Genomic DNA, 27233 nt, shown 5'->3' with positions numbered 1-27233 from the left:
TCTCCCCCTAAGGGGCACATTTACTAATCCACGAATGTCCGTTTGAATGCGTTTTTTTCGCAATGATCTGTATTTTGCAACTTTTTCGCGAATTGGCGCGAATTTTCAGAGCGCTCAATACGAAAAAGTCGTGACAATTCACGAAAGTCATAATGGCTATGCAAAAGTCGCGACAATTCATGAAAGTCATAGTGGCTATGCAAAAGTCGCGACAATTCATGAAAGTCATAGTGGCTATGAAAAAGTCGCGACAATTCGCGCAAGTCGTAACGGCTACGGTGACGAAAAAATCGCAAAAAATACAAAAAAGTCGCAAAATGTTCGTTTCCAATCCGATTTTTTCCCATTCGGGATTCGGATTCGTGGATTAGTAAATGTGCCCCTAAGTGTTGAGGTTTAATGAATGGGCCCCATAGTCTATTGCAGGGCTCCCCCCACAAAGAGAAGAAAGTTCAATTTCCCTTGTTCAATGTTTCTCCCTTTCCCTTTTTGTTACCATGTTTCTAATGATAAAAGAATTTCACTTCCTAAACGTCACAAAATCCCATTTCTAATGACGTAAGAAAACGCTGCTGCCAAGTTGCGCCGAGCGACTGCGGGGAATGCCCGCAAAGCCAGAAAGAATTTCCATCCAATCAGCTCCTTTATGTCATTTCCCCTTTAATGTGAATGAAGGGAGATTCCGGTAAGGGCCAGGGGGCGGGGGAAGAGGAGACTGAGGGGAGGGGCGAAGCTTTGAAGCTATTAGAGCGCTGGGGCTGAAAGTTGCTGGAAGACAGAGCGATCCGGAGCTGAAGCGAAGCGCATTACTGACTGCTTGGGGGTTATTCGCCATATTACTGACTGCTTGGGGGTTATTCAGCTCATTACTGACTGAGGGTTATTCAGCACTGTTCTGCCAAGAGATCGGATCTGGGGATTTCTCATACATTTACTTGGGAGCTACCGACTAGTCGTCTACAATCATGAATCAGATCCTGCTGGTTATCGCCCTGGTGCTGTCCGCAGTCGCAGCCGAGTCGGTAAGTGATTGATTCACTGGGGGAAGTTTGGTGCATTGTTTGGGGGAGTTGGGGGGGGGGTGAGTTTGTGTAAGCCCATGTGCTATGGAGCCCCCCCGGTCACATTACTCGCATTCCTGCGCAGCCTGAGTCGGGGGGTGAATGGGAGCCTGAGTCGGGGGGGGAATGGGAGCCTGAGTCGGGGGGTGAATGGGAGCCTGAGTCGGGGGGTGAATGGGAGCCAGGAGCCCGGCTGCTCCATAGGGAAACTGCCCCCTCCCTCTGCTCTCTAGGATTTACCTGCCTGCAGTTGCTGCACTGAGCTACAGGGGGGGTGTTGTATTTACCCCTAACCCTTCATTGCCTGGGTCCCACATTACATGGTATAACATGATAGTTTGTTCATATTTGCCTTACTTTATACCCCACAAGCTATAATGTAGCTGCTGCTGTTTCATATTACATCATATACCCCCCCTTCCACATTCCTTAGTACAGTATGTGCCCCCTCCAACCTGTATTATAACTGCCCCCCATCCCAAGCCCATAATTCTGTTAGCCACAATCCCTTGGGCAGTATATACCCCCCCCTTTCCACATTCCTTAGTATATTATGTGCCCCCTCCAATCTATATTATAACTGCCCCCATCCCAAGCCCATAATTCTGTTAGCCACAATCCCTTGGGCAGTATATGCCTCCCCCCCCAACACATTTTGAAGTTGGCCACGTTCCCTATTACATCATGTACCTTTCCCAAGCCCGTGTAGCTCATATTCTACAGCCAATGTACCTCCTCCTCCTCCCCATACGGCTGTGCGCTCATTCTCTATTACATCAGATGCCCCCAAGCTTATAGTACTGGTGCCCACATTCCATATTGTTCTTTGCCCCCTCTCCTGTATTCTTTATTACAACATTCCCATTACGATATGAACCCTCTTCCCTGACCCCCCAAGCTTTCCTGTAATACATAGGGCCACAGGGTGGACATGAGATACTTAGGATACATTGATTATTACTGGGTTGGTGGTTACTAAGGGGGTTTGAGTTGTCTACATGGGGAATTAGAAGCTCCCACGTTGGACTTGGAGAATGTGACCATGAAGTAGACGCGTCATTGGGTTTTTGTGTTGACTCGGAGGTATAAATATGTTGCAGAACCAGCCTGGGAGCTGTAGGCATTAATAAGGCTGTGGTCAATATCTAAAGCCCAGGGACGTCTGTGGCCAAACCGAGTCTCTCTGGTGGCTTTTCGTCCCTCAGTGTGAGAAGTGGAACTTTGACCCGTCCCATTGTTGTGTTGGGGATTCCAGCACCTTTTCCTGCAGACGTAATTCACTCGGCTAATGAGCTGTGGATAAATTTCTTTCCAAACACATTTTTTTTTTTTAACCACCCCCCACCTCTTTTTATTCTCCAATCCCTTTACCCCCCACCCTGTCTGGGGGGAAAAAGTAGAAGGTGACGTCTGAATGGGACAATTATCGTATTGTTGGGGGGGGGGGGGTGGGAGTTGTCTATTTGATTTTCTTCCTAATTATCTTTCCCAGTATTTGACTTCACAGGACTGTTTAAGGGAATACACACTTAGCTGTTAAATGGCATTGAGGGGGTGGGGATGTAAACAGTACACAAACTTATATGGGATTTCTTACGCAGTTAACACACCCCCCAAAGCTGCTTTCCCATAGGCAACACTATTGGAATCACAACTTTATTATAGTGAACTGAAATTACTTTGGGCAAAGATCACCCGCCATTTACATTTCTATACATAGCCGAGTTGCTTACTCATGGCGCCATATCTATAGGTTTTGTATGGACACCTCTGGTGTTGGTCATCCGTCCATGTTCTAGTTCTGGAACGCTTTGAGAATTCCATGGCTCAGCCTTCCTACACTGAGGAATTGAGTTCCATTATGGGCAGTGACTATAGAGGGGGTGACAGAGGAATGTCTCAGAAGCTCAGCATCATTGCATTGTCCTACAGAATGAGGTGACCTGGTGACTCCGTATTAGCAGATGTTCCCAGTTCCGGCTGTAGAATTCCCCCGCTCTCTCCTCTCTCTATCCATGTAAAATGAGCCTTGGAAAAACAGGAAAAGAGGAGGAAGCTGGGAGCATAAACATCTCCAAAATGCAGCTGCTCCTTCCCCTCATACTTGAGTGTTACAAGCTGGAACGCTTACAAGATAGATGCCCAGATGTGCCGATGGATGAACAAACCATTAGCTGCCGCTTCTTCTCCTGAGTCCTCTTCAGCAAGCTAGCAGAGGATGATGGGAGTTGTATTTCTACCAGTACTTCCATGTTTGTTGCCTTCTGGTTGTTGAGTAACTTTTTAGTAGAATAGCTATCTGAGGATTATGGGAGTGGTGGTGATTCAGGGGGGGATTAAGCGACCCTTGTATAGTGTATAAAACACTTTTTCTATAGTAGAGGAATTCTAGAATTTTCTTTATCATCTCAATAGTTTGCCAAACTCTCTCCCCCCCCCCCCCATTCCAAAAATAGGAGGATTTAGGATCCAAGGGGTGTGAATAAGTAACGTCACCTCCCCTCCCAGATGCCTCCAGTCATTTGGCTTTGATGTCTGTCTATACGTCATGGTAGATTAGTGTTGCAACACGGGTTTTTTGTGTATTGTGTAAAGTCACGTGCAGAACCTTTTTTTTTTTCCCCCTCCTTTTCCATGAATATCCAAAAATGGGCTTCCTTCCCCTTTTATCCGCTCGGTCTCAGCGTGCTGCTTCTACTTTTATATTCCAGCTGCATGTTGTCTCAGTTAGTGATGTGGTCCTCCAAAAAGATATATTTTGGCCCCTAGCCTGCCAAAAGACTCTGGACTGTATATCATTTTTTTTGTTTTTTAATAATAATCCAGCCCCAAAGTGAGACCACTGTGGTTTAAGCTATAAGTCATTAGAACTATCTAAGCCTTTGTCCCACAGCCACAGTCCCTTCCCAGAGGCTATTATCCCACTGCTACTATAGGCACCACCTCTCCCTACTATACCTGCTATCCCACAGTCCCAGTCCCTTCCCAGAGGCTATTATCCCCCTACTGCTACTATAGGCACCATCTCTCCCTACTATACCTGCTATCCCACAGCCCCAGTCCCTTCCCAGAGGCTATTATCCCCCCACTGCTACTATAGGCACCATCTCTCCCTACTATACCTGCTATCCCACAGCCCCAGTCCCTTCCCAGAGGCTATTATCCCACTGCTACTATAGGCACCATCTCTCCCTACTATACCTGCTATCCCACAGCCCCAGTCCCTTCCCAGAGGCTATTATCCCCCCACTGCTACTATAGGCACCACCTCTCCCTACTATACCTGCTATCCCACAGCCCCAGTCCCTTCCCAGAGGCTATTATCCCCCCCACTGCTACTATAGGCACCATCTCTCCCTACTATACCTGCTATCCCACAGCCACAGTCCCTTCGCAGAGGCTATTATCCCACTGCTACTATAGGCACCATCTCTCCCTACTATACCTGCTATCCCACAGCTCCAGTCCCTTCCCAGAGGCTATTATCCCACTGCTACTATAGGCACCATCTCTCCCTACTATACCTGCTATCCCACAGCCCCAGTCCCTTCCCAGAGGCTATTATCCCACTGCTACTATAGGCACCATCTCTCCCTACTATACCTGCTATCCCACAGCCCCAGTCCCTTCCCAGAGGCTATTATCCCACTGCTACTATAGGCACCATCTCTCCCTACTATACCTGCTATCCCACAGCCCCAGTCCCTTCCCAGAGGCTATTACCCCCCGACTGCTACTATAGGCACCATCTCTCCCTACTATACCTGCTATCCCACAGCCACAGTCCCTTCCCAGATGCTATTATCCCCCCACTGCTACTATAGGCACCATCTCTCCCTACTATACCTGCTATCCCACAGCCACAGTCCCTTCCCAGATGCTATTATCCCCCCACTGCTACTATAGGCACCATCTCTCCCTACTATACCTGCTATCCCACAGCCCCAGTCCCTTCCCAGAGGCTATTATCCCACTGCTACTATAGGCACCATCTCTCCCTACTATACCTGCTATCCCACAGCCCCAGTCCCTTCCCAGAGACTATTATCCCACTGCTACTATAGGCACCATCTCTCCCTACTATACCTGCTATCCCACAGCCAGAAAACTTTGGCTTTATTGTACAAAAATCACTTTGTGCCTGGAAGTTTTAATCTCACAAGAGCAGAATACCAACTCAACTATCTCAGTCTGAAGGTATTTGCAACCAGTAGTTATTCCTTTCCAAGTTCAACCTCTGTTGGCATCTGTGGGTAACACATTTTTTTTGGGGGGGCAGGGGGTGCAGTGATGTGCAGAGACGAGGCGCGTTACAATTCCGACCAGCTGTATGCTCCACTGCTCCTTTTGACCATAGTTCAAAACAACAGCAGGGCTTGCAAAGTCAGTTTGCCAGTTCAAAAAAAGAAAAATAGAGAGAGGCCCCTTCTGGGTGATTGTTTCTTTTCACCAGTCTGATTTACATATAAATGATGCTTTTTGGGGTGGGGGTAATGGAGGGCAGGCCCGGTTAATTCCAGTTACAGCGCTGATCACATTTTCCCTTTATACAAAGCTTCGACCCGTTTGATCATCTCTTTTCAAAGCCTGAAATGATGATTGTTGCCCTAATTATAGGTTCAGTGGTACAGCGCTAGGCGTTTAGAAAACGTGGCTCATTACTGGGCACATTTTTTGTTTAAGGTAGCCATAAACTTGCTGAGCCTGTACCATATACATTGATTTGGACAGATACCAAACAAGTGTTGTGTGGGGCATTGGCCTTCCTTTGCTTTCCCTTGGAAGCAGCCGATTGACTAACCAAGCAATATCCGTGTAACGTAGATCTGGGAGCATGTATGTATATCCGTAAAGCATACACAATCCGTATTGGTTTGGCCAGCTACAGGCCCATATTGAATTCGTATTGTGTGTGGGGTATAACTGATCCTCATAGATGGTCATATAGGCAGAAACTCTCTGATCTGTCAGTCTAGCCTCCAGGTAGAGGCAGATTATGTTCCCCTTTCTCTAGAAGAGCTCTGCATCCATTAAAGCGTCAGGGCCTGTAAAATCTGATCTTCTGCCCGTCATTTCTCTGCTGTCATGAAAGGCATGTGATCTGTGTCATATATATTATATGACTTGCCTTCGGTCATTTGTGTCTGGAAAGGTAAGAATCCCAGGGGTTACAAAAGAAGTGCAACTCGATCGCTTGTGGTTGAACTGACGTTGTTGGCCTGTGGAACAAAAGGGAGAGGACAATTCAGTGCGAGGTGGGGGAGGCTATATGTTTATGTAAAATGATGTATATTATTTTAAAACCGGCTTAGGCAAATATCCTGGAGCCATTAAAGGTTTACTGCTTCAGAATTAAGCCTCAGGTGTATGGCAAAGGCTGCTGGCACAATTCCACAGACCAGTGATCCCCAACCAGTGGCTCAGGGGCAACATGTTGCTCACCACCCCCTTTGATGTTGCTCCCAGTAGCCTCAAAGTAGGTGCCATTTTTACATTTCTGGCTTGGAGACAAGTTTTGGAAGCACAGAGACAGTTTTACTACAAGCAGAGCCACCAACAGTCCACATGGGGCTACCAAATAGCCAATCACAGCCCTTATTTGGCTTCCCCAAAGAACATTTTTCATGCTTGTGTGGCTCACTAAAACTCTTTACATCTGAGTGTGGCTCGTGAGTTTAAAAGTTTGGGGATCCCTGCAGTAAACAGACCAGTCCATATATCGCTGGCACAGTTCCTGCACACAGTGGTCAGGTTTGAAGTGAGCCACACTGCCACCATAACTTGATGAAGGTAGAGGGCAAACATTTGCCAGCATGCTTCTCGTAGCCCCATACGGTGCATTGACTCACTTTTGACTCATGCCGATCGTGACTAAACTTTGCTTTGAATCACTGCTTGTTGTTTCACCCATCCCCACCTCCCACATGGAACGTTCACATGTGCACGACAGATCTCCTTAGCCCCAGAACAGCTGCCGTATTATTCATCCCAGGGCCTGGGTAACATGTTTTTGGACGGAACACTTTCCTTCCTAAAGTTCCTTTGTTCTACCTCTGCACAGTTCCTTGCTGCCTGCAATATTGTAGTGATGGGTGTCCATATTCCAGGTGGATTTCAGTTGCACTCCGGCTATTTACACCTAATCCTGTTTTTTGTTGTTTTTTTTTTTTTACCATTTTTGCACAACATCCGGACCTTGTTATTATGAGATTCTTCCTCTGGGGATAATGGTAGGGGGGGCATATCCTTGAAGGAGGAAAAAAGCGGTTTCTTAATTCCTCATGAATATCTTGTAAGAGAGACAGGCGGAATTCTTGATCTGCTTAGGAATTTCCTAATCTCTGTATGGGGGGGGGGGGGGGGGGAAAGGTTCAGTTGGTGCATTCTTCAGGCAGAGATAAAGCAGTTTAGAGGTAATACAATGCAGTTCTTCTGAATAACAAGGGTGATCGAGTACGCTCTATTAAGTAGAAAGAGGGGGGTTTATTTTCTTCAATGTTCTGCATGTCCAAAATATTAGCAGGAACTGGTACCTTGTCCCCTTAGAACAGATACCTCCAACCAGTGGCTCAGGGGCAACATGTTGATGCCCAACCCCTTGGATGTTGCTCTCAGTGCCCCCAAACCAGGGAGTTATTTTTGAATTCCTGACTTGGGGGAAAGTTTTGGTTGAATAAAAACCAGGGGTACTACCAAACAGAGCCTTCTGTAGGGCTGCCAGTCCACATAGTGGCTACCAATATTCAATCACAGCCCATAGTTGGCACCCCCACAAACTTATGGCATGTTTGTGTTGCTCTCCAACTTTTTTTTACATTTGAATGTGGTTCATGGGTAAAAAGGTTTGGGGACCCCTGCCCTAGAAGCACCCTTCATAATAAAACTGCTCCAGCTGGCTAGGGAGATGTGACCTTCCCTATTCTTATGTTTAAAAGAAATGTCCGATGAGAAGTTTTGGTCAGATGATGGCTTCCATTGTTACATAGTTGGGTCAATCCGGTATAAAGGTGGCCATACACGGGCCGATTGTAGCTGTCGATGTCGGTCCCTTGGACTGATTTGGCAGCTTATCGGCCCGTGTAGGGGCAGAAATGACGGCCATGCCCGACCGATATCTGGCCTGAAATTGGGCAGATATTGATCGGGCAGGTTAAAAGATTTAGTCGGATCGGGGACTGCATTGGCTCGTTCCGCCAAGCGAGCGGATCTTAACGTGTATGGGCACCTTAAGACGAGGTCCTCAAGTGATCGGTACTGTCTGTAGGTGGATGTGGGATGGCACATGTTTGGGTTTATGGGCCAGACTTGCATGTTCATGGTTCCAGTTGTTTTTTGTGGAGAAGGTGGTCAGTGCATAGTTGAGCTTTGCCACTGTGTTCTAAACAAAGTTTATGTTCAACCATGTATGTATGCCATTAGTATCAAATACCAAACAGTGTAATTTCTAGTTTTCACATGTGCTACACTGACACTAGTTTCATACAATACAGATTGATCCATGTACGTCACTAGTTTAAGCCGTTTTAGTGCAGATTTGGTACCTCTGTTTATTCACACCCTTCAAAACTAATGCCTAATGGCAGCTACATATTTCTTATTTAAAAAAAAGCCCTCATGCTAAATGTGCCCTCCCTCCAAACATGAGCTGACTTTTTGAAAGGTTGTGATATGTGACTTGTGTAATATTTGTTTGGTGTATCTGTAGACCTGGCAGACCAACAGGGCCTGTTTGGCCTTCATTTGCATCCTGAAACATTGACATTGCACTCAAGGGCATTGGCTTTTCGGGCTAATTATTCTCATGTGTTTGTCCACATGGCTTCGGAATAAAATGCCCTGCCCATTTCTTTTGATAAAGGCCATATTAACACTGGGAGCCGAGGTTTAGATGTTTACTGGGAGGCCAACTACTTATCCCTCCCATCTTTTTTCTCCTGCAGGCTTCTCAACCACAATGCCGTACCAACATGTTCCATTGTTCCAGCTCAGCGTGACTAAGAATGGGGCCTATTGTCCCGCTGAGCTTTGTTGCCACAGGTGTATTTTGTTCTGTTTTCAGTCGTTATCACGTTTACAACTTCACTGTTAAGGTTTAACAACACAGTCTGTCGAGCTGCTCAGGCACCTTTATGAGCTCACCAAGGTTACAGGATTCAGGATTAACTTCTTAGCCCTTGTGTTGATAAATGGACGTTTTCTTTACGTAAAGGAACAATCGTGAAAAAAAAAAACAAATTCTGCTAAATGTCAAAGTTTTGATGGCTTGAGGTTGATGAGGTTGCCTGTATGTGTTCCCAGCAAAAGCTGTTTATTTTTTCTTATATGTATCTAGTAAAACAGGGATCCCCAACCTTACTCGTGAGCCACAGTCAAATGTAAAAAGACTTGGGGAGCAACACAAGCACCATAAAAGTTCATGGAGGAGCCAAATAAGTGCTGTGATTGGCTATTAGGGGCCTCTATGCACCCTATCAGCTTACAGGGGCTTTATTTGGTCGGAAATCTTGTTTTTATTCAACCAAAACTTGCCCCCAAGTCAGGAATTCAAAAATAACTCCCTGGTTTGGGGGCACTGAGAGCAACATCCAAGGGGTTGGTGAGCAACATGTTGCCCCTGAGCCACTGGTTGGGGATCGCTGTACTAAAATAAAAAGGTAAGATGTCAAATTAATTTGGATAAGGATAAATTCAAGGTGGCCCTGTCTCTATTGTGGGGCTGTGGATACAAGCTGGTTGCATTAGGTTTTCTCTCCTGTGTCGAGGGCAGGCAAACATTCACATTTGCATTGCTGGAGTTAGTAGGAGACTTATAGTGGCCCTAAACTGACTGATTCTCTACAGAAGCCACAAACTGAAGGGACAGATGGCGTAGCAGTGACCGTGTATGTGCAGACCGCTTTTATTGTCCCATTCATCAACTGGGCTTTCATGCAAAATGGTCAAACTCTGTCCTATTTTGGAACTTACGGCTTGCTTTTAAACAGTTGGCTGGACCTTGAGCATTGCCAGAGCTCAAATAGTTCATTTGAATGTATAGACCTGGCAAAAAATAATCCTGTAGCACAGTAAATAGTGCCTCCAGCAACTGCTTGCAAGTTGTCCATCTGACTGCCACCATAGGGCATGTTAAGAAATGTTTACGTCTAATCACAGGTCTTCCTACTTACACTTCTCACCTCCTATCTAAACACATTCAGGCCAGGTCCTACTGTAGCAAGCAAATCTCTTTCTTGAACTCCCATGTTTGTGACAACAGATACTAGCCAACTGCCACACTGGCAGCCTTAATTCCATTTGAACAAAATGTAATCCGACTACAGGTTCTACCTGTTCTGCTGTGTACTCAAGGCATATTTTGCTTGTCCCCTTTGCATTCGTGGAGGAAGGTGTAGCTATTTCACCAGTTAAACACGTGACTGTTACTTCTGGGTTTGTGGAAGAGTTTAAATCACCAGTTACACACACGCACTCTCCTCTGCCTTGTAATCCTGATCAAAGGTTCTCCTCCATGCTGCAGGTCATTTCTTACTGCTCTAGAGCTCTGTATCTGTCATTATTGTCCCAAAGCAAGCCAATGGAGGGAGAGAGTTTGGCCTTTTTGGTCCCATGTTTCAGGCTTGCCAAATAACTCGAGCAGAGCAATGCCCAGTTTCCAACTGGAAGAAACCTGCTGTGAGTAAAAGGCAATTGTGGTGAACACCTAGTATGGCCATATAGTGTATTTGTCTATCTTCTCTTTGATCTCTGCATACAAAGTGACTTATCCAGTTACCACGCTTGTGACTGACCAAAGATACATCATTCCAAGCTGAGAACAACAATATCACTTGATGCTTCCAAACCCAAGTTCTTTTTGATCAGTGACCCCTATCGGCACATGCGAGGGCATCAAATGTAAAGGCGACTCCGCCTACAGTCTAAAGGATGGGCCACATTTGCTTTCCCAGCATTGCCTGGCATAAGATAATGCAATTCAATACAAAGCCTTAGTAATGTGCTATATATTTATTTCCCATGAACATGAATAGAGGAAGAGCCATAGCTACTCCTGGCTTTTTTGTTGTTAGGTGCAACTTTTCCCAGGTCCCAGTTTAGCCAGTTGCAGTTGTTGACAGATAATCTGATTTGTTGCATTTATCAGTCCACTTGCGTATTTTCCTTATCAGATATGTTTCTGAACTGATCTGCCAGTGATCGCACTAAAATCTTATCACATTACCCTAGCCAATGTGCCACATCCCTGCACCGCTCATTTATTATCTTGTCTTCATTGCTTGCTCTGTATATTGTTCACTGAATTTAATTATGTGATTGAAGACATGACCGCATAGCCTGCCGAGATTAAATATAAGGGTGGGAGGCTGCAGAGATGAGTGGAATGCATCTAGATTAGATTGAAATGTGTTAATGGGCTCTTAAGTGCGTTTCCTGTGATGGCATGTAGGGACAAGCAATTTGGAGCCCATTTTTAAACAGGCAGGAAAAAGTAATTTCCTCGGCAAGCACAGATTCATCCTAATATGGATTGATCCGTTGGTTTAAAAGCAGCTTCCTGTCTGGCTAAAGAGGAAAAAGCCCATCTGTATAAGCAAAACCATGTAATTGTAGATGACTCTCATTTAACACCCTGCTCCATCAAGATGGTTATCTTTAAAGCCTCATAAACAATCAACCCATCCCTGCGCATTGGGATCAGGCAGTTGGCAATAAAAGTGCCGACTGGGTATCGGTTTAAATCAGACCAGACATCCACAACCTTTATTTGTGAGCCTCATGTTAAAAGTGTTGGTAAACTACGCAAGCATGAAAAAAGTTATTTACGGATGCCAAATAAGGACTGTGATTGGCTATTTGGTCTCATGTTGACTAATTGGAGGATCTTCTTTGACTAAAACGGTGTCTCTGGGCTTCCAAAACTTGCCTCCAAGCCAGAAATGTAAAAATGGCACCTACTTTGTGGCCACTGGGAGCAACATCAAAGGGGTGGTGAGCAACATGTTCCTCACGAGCCACTGGTTGGGGATCACTGAATTAGATCAAACAGCCCATTTTGGTGGTTCATATGTAAGTTAACCCACAGCAAAATTGCAAGGACACCAAATCACATACATATCTGCACCCATTACGATATTATTTATAGCTTTTTTTTCAGGGTAGCCCTTTTTAAAATATTTACAAATAAGTAGTTCTCCAAGATGGCTAAGCCTTTTTTTGAAGGCTAAAGGTCCCTTGGACCGATTCGCCAGCTTATAGGCCCATGTAGGGGCAGAAACGACGCCCATACCCGATCGATATCTGGCCTGAAATTGGGCAGATATCGATCAGGCAGGTTAAAAGATTCAGTCGGATCGAGGACCGCATTGGCACGTTGATGCGGTCCCTAAACTGACTGTGCCATTGCCGCCGTTAGAATTCGATCATTTGGCCCCAGGGCCAAACAATCGAATTAGCCTACAGTTTCCCGATATCCTCCACCCGTAGGCGGGGATATCGGGAGAAGATCCGCTCCCTTGGCGACCTCACCAAGCGGGCAGATCTTAACGTGTATGGCCACCTTAAGACAACCTTGCCTGGTAGACAATTCCATTCCATTTATTAGGCAGTGACCTCTTTAGATCTTGAGAAGGTCAGCGACGGTGATGGGCGATGTTTGTTTTGGTGGCGTTCTAACTAATGATCTTCACAATGAAGTTGGATGAAAATACCAAAAGTTTCCCGTATTGCCACACTTGGTGTTACACTGTAGTGTAATGCTGAATAGATTGGGACAGTAATGTCTGTAAACGTTTTGCACAATCTGCTTCAGTCTGGGAGACTGTTTGCAATTTCATAATAACGAACTTCGCTTTTTTTTTTTGTGTGTGCACTATGGGCTGTTGTGGCCCTTTGCACTTTAGCATCACTCCCCCATCCCAGAGACATTTCTGAAATATCTGCTTCCTGAGAACAATCTGAGACACACGTATTATTAATGCCAGCGTGTTTCACAGCCGTGTACAATGTGTGACATGATTCCCATAAGATTTATAACCAGGGGCTTGATAAGTGCTTAGAAAATTCTCTGCCAATAGCGGTTCTTTCCACAACAATACAGGATCTGCCGTTTCCATGTATGGAGGCACCGGAGTTTCAACATCCGAGGATAAAACAAAAATTCCACTTTCTCCTTCCATTTATGGCTTTTGCTCTTAAGTGGTGCTAGGAATTTTGTGTGCCTACCGTTAACCCCTGCTGTACCTTCGGTGTCCAGCATAAGCGTGAATTGTGGATATAACTATCTTGAATTATTACTTATATCATGTAGACTCTTATACCCTTTTTCTTCTTGACCTAATAGTTAATTGTGGAAAAAATTGGGGGAATTTAGGGACATGGTAAACTGTTTTGGTGTGTGACGGGTTAAGAAAAAATCTTATGTTATGTGTGGTTTTTGTTTTTTTTTTTTTTTTTTTTTTTGCTCAAGGCAACACACATTAAAGCCATAGCTGCAACTGAGGCTGCTCCATTTTAAAGTCGTACATACATTTTGCTATTCCGAGGAATCCGATAGGCTTTTTCCTAATCACAATGGGGCACTAAGGCAACTTGAAGCCTTTCTCTCCTAATACTACAAAATGTGTATGTTTGTATATTATACACTTTTTTTTGCATTTATTAATCATTTAGGGCCTAAAATTGAGTGTTCAGTGTCACCGGATCTTGGGATAGTTTGGGTTGCAGACCTTGGGAAAAAAAGGATATAAAAATACAAAAACTCCAGCTCTTTTGTCTTTCAAGTTTGCAGCAGAATGACTAGTGCTTGCACATTGTTCTCCCATTCTAAAGCCTCTATACATTGTGCTTTTCCAGGCATCCCAAAGGCACATTCAACAAAAAGATCACATGGCCAGCCAAGGGTAAAGAGACTTGGCCAGGTAGCCGGAACAACAAAGTGGCCTTATTACAAAGGGCTTATAGAAAAACCATTGTGCTAACATTTGTATGTTGTCATTGATTTTTAAAAGGGTATTACCCCGAACAATTATTAGTTCCCTCACCCAAATCAAACCTTAAAGATACCACTTGGCACTGCCAGCCGTAGCTCACTTTAAGATAGGAAAATAAACAGACATTGCCTTATATCCGGGGTCCCCAACCTTTTTTTACCTGTGAGCCACATTCAAAAGTAAAACAAGTTGGAGAGCAACACAAGCATGAAAAAGGTTCAAGGGGGTGCCAAATAAGGGCTATGAATGGCTATTAGGTAGCTTCTATGTGGATTGGCAGCCTACAGGAGGCTCTGTTTGGCAGTACATCTGGTTTTTATGCAACAAAAACTTGCCCCCAAGTCCGGAATTCAAAATTGAGCACCTGCTTTGAGGCCACTGGGAGCAACATCCAAGGGGTTGGTGAGCAACATGTTGCCCCTGAGCCACTGGTTGGGGATCACTGCCTTATATGAATTCACAACCTAGAAAGGTACAAGGCCAAGAAGTAATAATAGTTCAGTTTGGCTGTCCCTACACAGAATATGGGCTTGCTTGTCCTGGTCAACCGTTTTTCAGGTCTATGCCAACCTCATAGTGGGACTGATCCAGTCATATGTTTATATCTTGGTGCTGTTGTCGTTGCCATCAAGAGACTGAAAGTTTGCCCAGTCTGATAAATGAGTCCCTATGAGCTGTATGTATATCTAGTATGGATGTTTTGAGCACATTGGACTTCTGATTTGCTAGCCAATGCTTGCCTGTGTATAGGTCCCCATACACGGGCCAGTTGTAGCTGCCGATATCGGTCCCTTGGACCGATTCGGCAGCTTATCTGCCCTTGTAGGGGCAGAAATGTCATCCTTTTCACACTTGGTCTTCCAGCCCACAGAGCACATAGTCCTTCGGCCCATGTAGAGCCATCTCCATCCTGCCAACGTCTGTGCATGGTGAGAAGGAATGAAGAAATTTCAAATCTCAATTTCACATCCCATAGACTTTTATTGACCTTGCTAGGTTGAGTACAGTTTTTATCGATGAGATAAGTTAAATATTACCCTTTCTGATTACACATAGTTAAAAGAAAACTCTTTGCAGAACACTTTAAAGTTATACAAACGACATTTTTTTCTTCATTATAAGCCTTGGCAAATAACAATTTATAATTTATCATGTTTGTTGTGTTTGTGGCTGCTCACTGTCCATGTACAGTATTTTTGTATATCTCGGGTCGCTAAATGACTTTGCTTGTAAAAATCCAACCTTGAGTGTTCTGGAGTTAATTAGTTGACTTATTAACTACATGATAACTGGTTTAGATAACCATTGAAATGTTCAAGATGTAAGCTTAATGTCCCTAATGGTGAAACCATTATCATTATGTTTACCATTGGTTAACTCGTTAGACTTGTTTGTAGGCAGCAAGAGATTGTAGTATTTTAGTAGATCAGTTGCATAAGCCGTAAGTATTTTCAAGCTTGTTTTTTTCCCTGTTTAAGGGTGGAGACACATGGAGCTACTAGTAGCAGCTACTCGTCGTGTTTACTAAAATAGACGATTACTGATAATTGTCTCTCCATGTGTTTTAGCAGAGGCAATTCTCAGTATTCTCTATGGCGTTTTATTTTCTGGAGTTTAGTAACTGCTATTAGTAGATCCGTGTGTCTTCAACCTAAAAGAAACGGGGAGTAAACACTGCTTCTTAAATATCATGTAACACACTGGAAATTCATGCTATGGGATCAGTCAAAGAGAAACTTTGGAACATAAATGATTGACTACATGGGGGGAACTCACAGCAGTAGCCATAAAAACAACTGCTCTGTAGGCAAACATGGGTAAGCTACATTGATCTACTTCTTTGTAATACAGTCAGATCATACTGTAAGTGGGAGAAGTCCATGGTCACTTACAGTGTGGCATTCCATGACCTATATAAAGTTGTTATGGAGCTCTTCTGTGACTTTGGGGTACAATTGGGGGTACAATATTTCCTAAATAACCTGACGTCCTGTAATGGTGGCTTTCGTGTCTTTCTTTTTTTTTTTTAACCCACCTAAGTAAACTGTTTGTTCTTTTGTGACGTAAACTGAATTACGCGTACGTATTTTTAGCATCAGGCCAAGAATAGCGTAGGTCAGAAATGCGTTAAATGTTTTTGTGCTTGCACCTGTAGGCACTGAACCCCTAAACTGCTTTTATATAAAGGAAATAAGCGTGGCCTGTCCATCCGTGGCTCTTTTGCCCCACCTTTCTCTCATGTAATAAAAATAGCCCTCTCTTGTGTCGGGATCTTTTGTGCTCTTTAGCAAGTTATTGTACTTGTGGCTTCGCCAGAGAGATTTTCGTAAGATGAGGTCTGTGAAGAAGGTGGAGTTCTGCCTCAAAGAGCAGTCAAAGGGAAGAAAAACACATTGGTATTGAAATAAAATCTCCTTGAGAATTAAACCGGCCCAGACTAAGAGAAATATCTGATACTTTATTAACCCCTCTTCCGGTAGTGAAGGGAAAGGGCAGAGATAAAAGGAATGGCATAGGGGTTTTGACTGCTGTTGCTGATACCTTCAGCCTTGGTTGAGCCTCAATCTCCCCATGTCTGAGGACCCAAATTCTAATGGACCCTCCTTTAGACTTCAGTGCTAGAGGCCAGAGACGCATTAGTCACTTGTCAAAGAGAAAAATTTGGGGCTTTTCCTCTGTCTGTCTAGGTGTATTCCATTTTGTTGGAGTTCTCACGTCTCTGAAAAGTAGATGAATGACTAATCTGGTATTTCCCATTGTTCCATATTTTCATTACATCGCCTGTTACCCTTTGTTTGGGGCGGAGGCTTTCAGAATTTACAAACTCTTTATCTTTAAACTTGTCCTTTTTTAATTTTGTTGCTTAGATAAGGGAGACTGAAACAATGGACCCCACGAGTATGCTTGAGTATGAATCGTCTGGCTCTTTCCCTGAAGGGGACTTTGATGATGACGAAGAAGACGACTATGATATCGACTCCGAATCGGACAACGATGAAGATTACTCCGGTTCAGGAGAACACGGTATGAAGTCCTACATGTCCAACCTGAATACACTGACTTGAAGTGACTCAAAAGCATGAAAAATGTTTTTAGTATTTACCTTTCGGCCTTCTGACTAGTTTGGCCACGCATGTAACTAGGAAGTTTGCTTAAAGTGTAACTGCCACTGGTTCCAATTATTATTACGCTCCAGAGAAGGACTTGTAGCAGGAGAAATGGAGCAACGTGGCAGTGACAGTAGGGCAAGATGGTAATGGCACCCTTTACATAGTTACATAGGGTTGAAAAAAGACCAGAGTCCATCAAGTTCAACCCATCCAAGTAAACCCAGCACCCACAACCCACACCTACCAATCTATACACTCACATACATAAACTATATATACAGCCACTAATACTAACTGTAGATATTAGTATCACAATAGCCTTGGATATTCTGATTGTTCAAGAATTCATCCAGGCCCCTCTTATAGGCACTAACAGAATCTGCCATTACCCCATCACTAGGAAGGGCATTCCCCAACCTCACTGCCCTCACCGTGAGGAACCACCTACACTGCTTCAAATGGAAGCTCCGTTCCTCTAATCTAAAGGGGGGGCCTCTGGTGCGCTGATTGTTTTTATGGGAAAAAAGAACATCCCCCATCTGCCTATAATCCCCTCTAATGTACTTGTACAGAGTAATCATGTCCCCTCACAAGCACCTCTTTTCCAGAGAAAACAACCCCAACCCTGACCGTCTCGCCTCAGTTTAACCCTTCCATCCCCTTTACCAGTTTAGTTGCACGTCTCTGCACTTTCTCCAGCTCATTAATATCCTTCTTAAGGACTGGATCCCAAAACTGCCCCCCATACTCAAGGTGAGGCCTTACCAGGGACCTATAAAGGGGCAAAATGATGTTCTCATCCCTTGAGTCAATGCCCTTTGCCTCAGATATGGCTGCCACCATAGTTGTGTTTGGCTACAGCCATCTTCAACTCTACTACTGTTTTTTTTCCTGGCCTATTAGATCTTTAGAGAGTCAGGCTATTATTAAATCTGAAGATGTCACATAGTTCATCTATACGATGAAGCCACTTCTGGTTTTGACGTTAAACGGCAGCTACAAACTCGCTCCCTCCTTACAGAAATAATGACATAAGCTTTAGCGGTGTATGTTTCTGGCCTGAGAAAGGATCAGAGCGGCAGTCTAATCCGCATACACGGTTAAACGTACAGATTTGTTTTTCACTCGTATGTACCTAGGAGTGGAAGGAGCCTCTCAAATTACCGCCCAGCGTGTTGAGGCAGATTTACTGTATTAGCGAGTAGGAAAAACACACAAGGTGTGGCTCGGCGAGGCTTTGAAAAACAAGAATTTAGAGTAAGGAGAAATGTGTATGTTAAACAACATGTTACTTGTGCATTTCTGGCTGAATCCAGTCTCTCAACTGCCTCTTATACACAGTGTTCTTCATAAGCCCTTTATTAGCTGTTTTTGTAGCTTTCATTTCAATAAACGACTTTTTTTTTTTGCTGAAACGCATACCAACCCACGCTAGCCTAACTGGCGGCAGAGGGGCTAATAATGTTTGCTTTTGGCTTTTCCGTTTTTTTTCTTTTTCCTATATGACGAGAAAGCTGCGTTCATGCAAAAATGTATCCGTAAGAACTGCCATACTGCTTATTTCTGCTGGGGTAAAGGAAAATATGTCAATTACAGCCAGTGAATTCCAATAACTGTTGTATGTGACAGCACTATATCAATAAAGCATAAAGATCATATTATCCAGATAATATAATAAGACCACCTTTCATAGACCCTGTTATAATCAAATACAGGTATAGGACCCCTTATCCAGAATACTCAGGACCAAGGGCATTCCGGATAAGGGGTCTTCCCGTAATTTGGATCTCCATACCTTAAGTCTACTAAAAAATCAATAAAACATTAATTAAACCCAATAGGATTGTTTTGCCCCCAATAAAGGGTAATTATATCTTAGTTGGGATCAAGTACAGGTACTGTTTTATTATTACAGAGAAAAGGGAATCATTTAACCATGAAATAAACCCAATAGGGCTGTTCTGCCCCCAATAAGGATTAATTATATCTTAGTTGGGATCAAGTACAGGTACTGTTTTATTATTACAGAGAAAAGGGAATCATTTAACCATGAAATAAACCCAATAGGGCTGTTCTGCCCCCAATAAGGATTAATTATATCTTAGTTGGGATCAAGTACAGATACTGTTTTATTATTACAGAGAAAAGGGAATCATTTAACCATGAAATAAACCCAATAGGGCTGTTCTGCCCCCAATAAGGATTAATTATATCTTAGTTGGGATCAAGTACAGGTACTGGTTTATTATTACAGAGAAAAGGGAATCATTTAACCATGAAATAAACCCAATAGGGCTGTTCTGCCCCCAATAAGGGGTAATTATATCTTAGTTGGGATCAAGTACAGGTACTGTTTTATTATTACAGAGAAAAGGGAATCGTTTAACCATTAAATAAACCCAATAGGGCTGTTCTGCCCCAATAAGGGGTAATTATATCTTAGTTGGGATCAAGTACAGGTACTGTTTTATTACAGAGAAAAGGGAATCATTTAACCATTAAATAAACCCAATAGGGCTGTTCTGCCCCCAATAAGGGGTAATTATATCTTAGTTGGGATCAAGTACAGGTACTGTTTTATTATTACAGAGAAAAGGGAATCATATAACCATTAAATAAACCCAATAGGGCTGTTCTGCCCCAATAAGGGGTAATTATATCTTAGTTGGGATCAAGTACAGGTACTGTTTTATTATTACAGAGAAAGTCAGTTTTAAAATTCTGAATAATTTTTATTAGACTTAAGGTATGGAGATCCAACGTATGTAGAGATCCCTATCCTGAAAACCTCAAGTCCTGAGCATTCTGGATAACTGGTCGCATACCTTTTATTTACAAAAGTCACAGCTCCTTTTAGGTAACGCTCTGATATTTATTTCCCTTTAGAAACTGATGATATTGACGTCAATGAAGACAATGATGATGATGATGATGATGAAGAATATGATGAGGAAACAGTAAGTATTGTGTGTTTTGTTAGTGTTGGGGTATTCCCAGCATGGGGTACAACTGAATCTATTCATTTGCTGGTTCGAGACTACTTATCCGTTCTCCAACCAACAGAAGTCGCCATTTATTTATATTTTTATCTTTCCACAGACAACTTTGGGCAACCAAATTCCTGAACACGTTGACATAGCCAAAGGCGGCACAAAACATAACACCTACAGCGAAAACAACGAAGTCGACAATGACATTCGGTACCCAACTAAGCCCAAAAACTTGGAGCCATCCAATGAAATCTCCATGGCCAGCACTGGCTCTGCTGGATTTTTCCAAAGAACAGAAGTTATTGCTGGTAAGTTTTTTTTAGCTCAGATTTAGTACAGGTATGGGATCCCTTATCCGGAAACTCGTTATCCAGAAAGTTCCGGATTACGGAAAGGCCATCTCCCATAGGCTCCATTATAAGCAAATAATTCTAATTTTTAAAAAATAAAATTTTTAAAAACTAAGATATAATTACCCCTTATTGGGGACAGAACAGCCCTATTGGGTTTATTTAATGGTTAAATGATTCCCTTTTCTCTGTAATAATAAAACAGTACCTGTACTTGATCCCAACTAAGATATAATTACCCCTTATTGGGGGCAGAACAGCCCTATTGGGTTTATTTCATGGTTAAATGATTCCCTTTTCTCTGTAATAATAAAAGAGTACCTGTACTTGATCCCAACTAAGATATAATTACCCCTTATTGGGGGCAGAACAGCCCTATTGGGGTTATTTAATGGTTAAATGATTCCCTTTTCTCTGTAATAATAAAACACTACCTGTACTTGATCCCAACTAAGATATAATTACCCCTTATTGGGGGCAGAACAGCCCTATTGGGGTTATTTAATGGTTAAATGATTCCCTTTTCTCTGTAATAATAAAACAGTACTTGTAATTTATCCCAACTAAGATATAATTACCCCTTATTGGGGGCAGAACAGCCCTATTGGGTTTATTTCATGGTTAAATGATCCCCTTTTCTCTGTAATAATAAAACAGTACCTGTACTTGATCCCAACTAAGATATAATTACCCCTTATTGGGACAGAACAGCCCTATTGGGTTTATTTAATGGTTAAATGATTCCCTTTTCTCTGTAATAATAAAACAGTACCTGTACTTGATCCCAACTAAGATATAATTACCCCTTATTGGGGCAGAACAGCCCTATTGGGTTTATTTCATGGTTAAATGATTCCCTTTTCTCTGTAATAATAAAACAGTACCTGTACTTGATCCCAACTAAGATATAATTACCCCTTATTGGGGCAGAACAGCCCTATTGGGGTTATTTAATGGTTAAATGATTCCCTTTTCTCTGTAATAATAAAACAGTACCTGTACTTGATCCCAACTAAGATATAATTACCCCTTATTGGGGGCAGAACAGCCCTAATGGGTTTATTTAATGGTTAAATGATTCCCTATTCTCTGTTACAATAACTTTTTCCTCTCTTCCCTTCAGCAATCATTGCCGGCACGTTGGTTGGCCTGGTCGTCGCAGTCTCCTTCATTGTATTCCTAGTAATAAGGAGAAACCAAAACGGGGATCTGGTCAAGAAACCCATCTACAAGAAAACTTCAACAATGGAAGTATAGGAAAATTCTCCTGCTTACCCAATAAAGGACTTTTTTTCGTTTTTTTTTTTTTTTTTTAAAGCATTCGATAGCTAAGAAATGTTTCTCCGTGTGCAGTGAATGCGTTTTTTTTTTTTTTTTTTCTGCATCCGAATCCTGATTTTTACAAAATCTTTTAACTCGGTTTGATAGAATATAAGCTGTAATTAAAAGAAAAACAAAAAAACCAAAAAAAAAAAAAAAAAGTTTTGGATGCCTATGTTTAAATCCTTAATTGAAACCCTTGTCCCCCCTAATGAGGCTGAGACTTACAGATTTCTGGTGCCGTCACCGTTGAGAATTGAAGTGTACCTACCTGCTCCCCCCGGGACTTCTGAAAAATTCGAAAAAAAACCCGTAAAAATATTGTAAAACGGAAATGGAAATTGTGTACACTACATTTAAGTGGTTTATTAAAAAAAAATCACTTTACCCCGAACACTAACGCATAGAATTCGTCTATAAATAAGGTATCAACGTTGCAGGATACTAATCCTTTCCCATTTCAGCGATCTCTACGTTTGGAACATTTTCTGTTGTACATATGAATGAAAGCGGTACCTTTTTGTTATTTTTTTTTTCTTTAATATTATTGTATGATTTGGTACAACTGGCATACATATGGCGGGTGGGGCGGGGCGGGGGGGGAGGGGAAATGGGACTGTAGCAATAGAAAACTTCAAAATCTTGTGAAAGATTGTCAAGTTGAATTCGATAGCGAAATGATTTACCGAACTTAAACACGTTGGTTAAGTTTTTATTTTATATTTTGATTACTAGACGGTTTTAAAAAAACAAAAAAAACGAGAAATGTTGTGATAACTGGTCTGTAGAAATTGTTTTCTAAATAAAATTCTACTTTTTTAATAATTTAACTTCTATAATATGCGCTACACTTTTTTTTTTTTTTTTTTTTCCCCAAGGGCATTTTTGTTAAATGGGAAAATATAACCCGATTGTGATTGTTTAGGGCGGATCATATTGCTTATGTTGCCCTTTACATTCTATGGGGAGGGTCTATTTTCCATTTAATTTAAAGGAACAGTAACACCAAAAAATGAAAGTGTATAAAAGTAACTAAAATATAATGTGCTGCTGCCCTGCACTGGTAAAAGTTGTGTGTTTGCTTCAGAAAGTCTACTATAATTTATATAAATAAGCTGCTATGTAGCCATGGAGGCAGCCATTCAAAGGAAAAAAGGCACAGGCACATAGCAGATAACAGATAAAACACCATTGTATTCTACAGAACTTATCTGTTATCTGCTATGTAACCTGTGCCTTTTTTCCAGATTGAATGGCTGCCCCCATGGCTACACAGCAGCTTATTATATAAATTATAGTAGTGTTACTGTAGCAAACACACCAATTTTACCAGTGCAGGGCAACAGTGCATTATATATTTATTACTTTAAAGCTCTTTTATTTTTTGGTGTTACTGTTTCTTTAAATAGGGTGGCAAATTGCTGACCCCTGTGTTTTTGTTTTGTTTTTTCTTGTTTTAAAAAGGTTTCTTTGCAAACAGATTGCTCTGTAGATCTTGTCCTTTGACCATACCATGTTCTATGTAAAATATGTCACTGTAGCAGCTATTAAACTTATTTATATTTTCCTGTCTCGAATGGTAAGGGTTTATTTTACGCTCCCGGTCTGATGTTAATGGAAACAAAAAATTCTATATTTTGTGTAATTTCGATATCTCCGTATTTGTCGACACTGTTCCTGCCTTCCGTTCAGTACATTGGGTTGAGCACTTGGAGAAGAGAGAGACTGTTAAATCAAAGCTTCCTAACTGAACATATGTATCGGTGCTTCAAAGTTTTGTATATTTATATATATTTTTTAAACAATGGTATTAAATCTTCTTGTGTACAAAGGCTGCATGTGCTTATTTCTGTAATGAAGGGTTTAAAGCTACAGTAGGAACAATCTACACGGTGCTACGATGGGGGGGGGGGGGGGGGGGAGAGGTTTAATGGAAGCCTGAGTGCGGATAGGTTGAAATTGGTTGTGAAGACATTGGATATCCCTGGCATTACGTCAGGGTCATGGCTGCAACTATTTTTATATCTTTTGCGTTATAAGAAAATGGGTTCTACAACAAGCTTTACCTTCTACGATTTGGTATGGCCTCGATAACCTTTCCCCTAGGTTCTACAACAAGCTTTACTTTCTACGATTTGGTATGACCTCGATAACCTTTTCCCTAGGTTCTAAAACGAGCTTTACCTTCTAAGATTTGGTATGGTCTCGATAATAACCTTTCCCCTGGGTTCTACAACAAGCTTTACCTTCTAAGATTTGGTATGGTCTCGATAATAACCTTTCCCCTGGGTTCTACAACAAGCTTTACCTTCTAAGATTTGGTATGGTCTCGATAATAACCTTTCCCCTGGGTTCTACAACAAGCTTTACCTTCTAAGGTTTGCTGTGTTCTCAATAACCTTTCCCCTGGGTTCTACAACAAGCTTTACCTTCTAAGATTTGGTATAGTCTTGGTAATAACCTTTCCCCTGGGTTCTACAACAAGCTTTACCTTCTAAGGTTTGCTGTGTTCTCAATAACCTTTCCCCTGGGTTCTACAACAAGCTTTACCTTCTAAGGTTTGCTGTGTTCTCAATAACCTTTCCCCTGGGTTCTACAACAAGCTTTACCTTCTAAGATTTGGTATAGTCTTGGTAATAACCTTTCCCCTGGGTTCTACAACAAGCTTTACCTTCTAAGATTTGGTATAGTCTCGGTAATAACCTTTCCCCTGGGTTCTACAACAAGCTTTACCTTCTAAGGTTTGCTGTGTTCTCAATAACCTTTCCCCTGGGTTCTACAACAAGCTTTACCTTCTAAGATTTGGTATAGTCTTGGTAATAACCTTTCCCCTGGGTTCTACAACAAGCTTTACCTTCTAAGATTTGGTATAGTCTCGGTAATAACCTTTCCCCTGGGTTCTACAACAAGCTTTACCTTCTAAGGTTTGCTGTGTTCTCAATAACCTTTCCCCTGGGTTCTACAACAAGCTTTACCTTCTAAGATTTGGTATAGTCTTGGTAATAACCTTTCCCCTGGGTTCTACAACAAGCTTTACCTTCTAAGATTTGGTATAGTCTCGGTAATAACCTTTCCCCTGGGTTCTACAACAAGCTTTACCTTCTAAGATTTGGTATAGTCTCGGTAATAACCTTTCCCCTGGGTTCTACAACGAGCTTTACCTTCTAAGCTTTGGTATGGCCTCGATAACCTTTCCCTTGGGTTCTACAACGAGCTTTACCTTCTAAGATTTGGTATGGCCTCGATAACCTTTCCCCTGGGTTCTACAACGAGCTTTACCTTCTAAGATTTGGTATGGTCTCGATAATAACCTTTCCCCTGGGTTCTATAACAAGTTTTACCTTCTAAGACTTGGTATTGTCTCGATAACCTTTCTCCTGGGTTCTACAACAAGTTTTACCTTCTAACATTTCGTACAGTCTCGATAACCTTTCCCCTGGGTTCTACAACAAGCTTTACCTTCTAAGATTTGGTACGGTCTCAATAACCTTTCCCCTGGGTTCTACAACAAGCTTTACCTTCTAAGACAGTGATCCCCAACCAGTGGCTCATGAGTAACATGCTTGCCAACCCAGTGGCCTTGAAGCAGGTGCTTATTTTTGAATTTCGGGTAAGGAGGCAAGTTTTGGTTGCATAAAAGCCAAGTATAATGCCAAATAGAGCCTTCTGTAGGCTGCCAGTCCACATAGGGGCTAATAAGTAGCCAATAATAGCTCTTATTAGTACCCCCAGGAACCTTTTTCATACTTGCGTTGCTTCCCAACATTTTTTCCATTTAAATGTTGCTCACAGGTATGAAAGGTTGGGGATCCCTGTTCTAAGATTTGGTACGGTCTCAATAACCTTTCCCCTGGGTTCTACAACAAGCTTTATCTTCTAAAATTTGGTATGGTCTCCATAACCTGCCCCCTACTAGTCATGCTTGTTTGTCATAGAGGCAGTTCATGTGGGACAGAATTGGAAACAACAGCTGCGTATTCCAAATGCAAAACTTTTGAATGTTGGCTGCTTCTGCACCTTGTTTCAAGAGGTTCTTAGGTTCAGGAAAGGGGGCTTTTGTCTGTTGAGCAGGCAAGGGTCAGGCCTGCATCAGGCTATCCAGTTGGGATCATTTACAAACACTGGACACTTGGGAAGCAACCAGTCAACAAGTGGCTTTCATCAGCCTACTGCATGATCTGATGTGTTACTGGGTGTAGTTGCTCTAATGGCTGAACAAGTTTTATTTTACATACCATATATTCGTATTCACGCCACACCCATAAATGCCAAACATGCCACATCATATAGTTAACGTAAAATGAAGCCACAGAATGTTAAACGAAGACGGCCTAAACTATATGGCAGAGGGGAAGGGGGGGTGGGGTAGCCTGGAACCACAATTTTCACCTTAAAGCACCACTGCACATGAAGATCTCCTGATGAAGGTTACAGTCAGGTGACTTCCTTAAGGTCAACTGGTAGAAAGTACGCCATGTTGCCACCCACCTTGCTATGAAGAGGGAACGCAGAACCTGAAATTTGACGGAGAGGAAGAGGAATAAAACGACACATGCAGCCATGGACCTGCTCTAGTCCCCAGTATCTACTACATGGTCATTTTCTTCTAGATATAGTTTTTCTTAAACCTTTCTAGATCATTCCCTTTAGCATGCTTCTTATATCATGTCCTTGATATGTTGATACATGCAGTTCCACGCAACCAGTTTTAGCTTAGTCATCCCTTTATTGCTTCATGTATCATTTACACAACCACGTGTCAGCATCGGAAGACTTTAACTGTGACTTTTCTACTAATGTACCTGTTGTGTTTTTGTCTCATACAAACATATCTCAACTAATACAGCTGTATGATTAAGGCCTTTATCAGGGCTAGTGTAGGAGCTGATCAGATCCCAGGCTTTCACAATAGTTCATTGTGCTTCTTTAACCATTTGGCATATTGATAATATAACTGCATCCCACCATTAATGCACATTGATTTTTCCATTCTATTGACATTATTGCACTTGATTTGGTTTTTGAGTCGGCTTCCCATCGAAAATGACCCAATTGGGGTCAGAAGTAAAAATGCCATTGGTCTTTTATCTCATTACTTATCACAGTGAATATCATAGGTCATCATCTGGCCCAGAATAGAATTTTCCACCTTCTTCCAATGCAATTTGGGCATCTATAAATGTGATTGGCTGTCCAGGTGTTTAAAGGGGAACTCTGGCTTCCAAGCCAAAATTTGTTAGAGCCCCACACAAACCCCTAATATATCTTTCATTGTAATATGTTATTTCAAAAAATAGGAATAAGTACCATTTTTATATGCTGAAATCCAACTGCAAAACAGTTCTTCTCTTTCTGCATCATTTGAAATCCTGGCAGGGGAGGAGGGACTAGAACACTGATGTTGCAAATTGTAACA

General features: G+C 42.3%; 1 protein-coding gene across 1 annotated transcript; it reads left to right on the top strand.

Annotated features, from left to right (window-relative positions):
- The first annotated feature begins 810 nt into the window (after nt 1–810).
- Nucleotides 811–21978, top strand: sdc4 (syndecan 4). The gene is given in 5 exon segments (NM_001126539.1): nt 811–1022; nt 16915–17071; nt 20044–20114; nt 20257–20455; nt 21621–21978. Coding segments are annotated over 5 exon segments (618 nt in total). The 5' UTR covers nt 811–965; the 3' UTR covers nt 21755–21978.
- The last annotated feature ends 5255 nt before the right edge of the window (nt 21979–27233 follow it).

Source organism: Xenopus tropicalis, chromosome 10 (genome assembly GCF_000004195.4).
Source record: "Xenopus tropicalis strain Nigerian chromosome 10, UCB_Xtro_10.0, whole genome shotgun sequence".
Taxonomy (NCBI): Eukaryota; Metazoa; Chordata; class Amphibia; order Anura; family Pipidae; genus Xenopus; species Xenopus tropicalis.
Note: the sequence above shows the minus strand (reverse complement) of the source record. Positions and strands in the feature narration are given on the sequence as shown.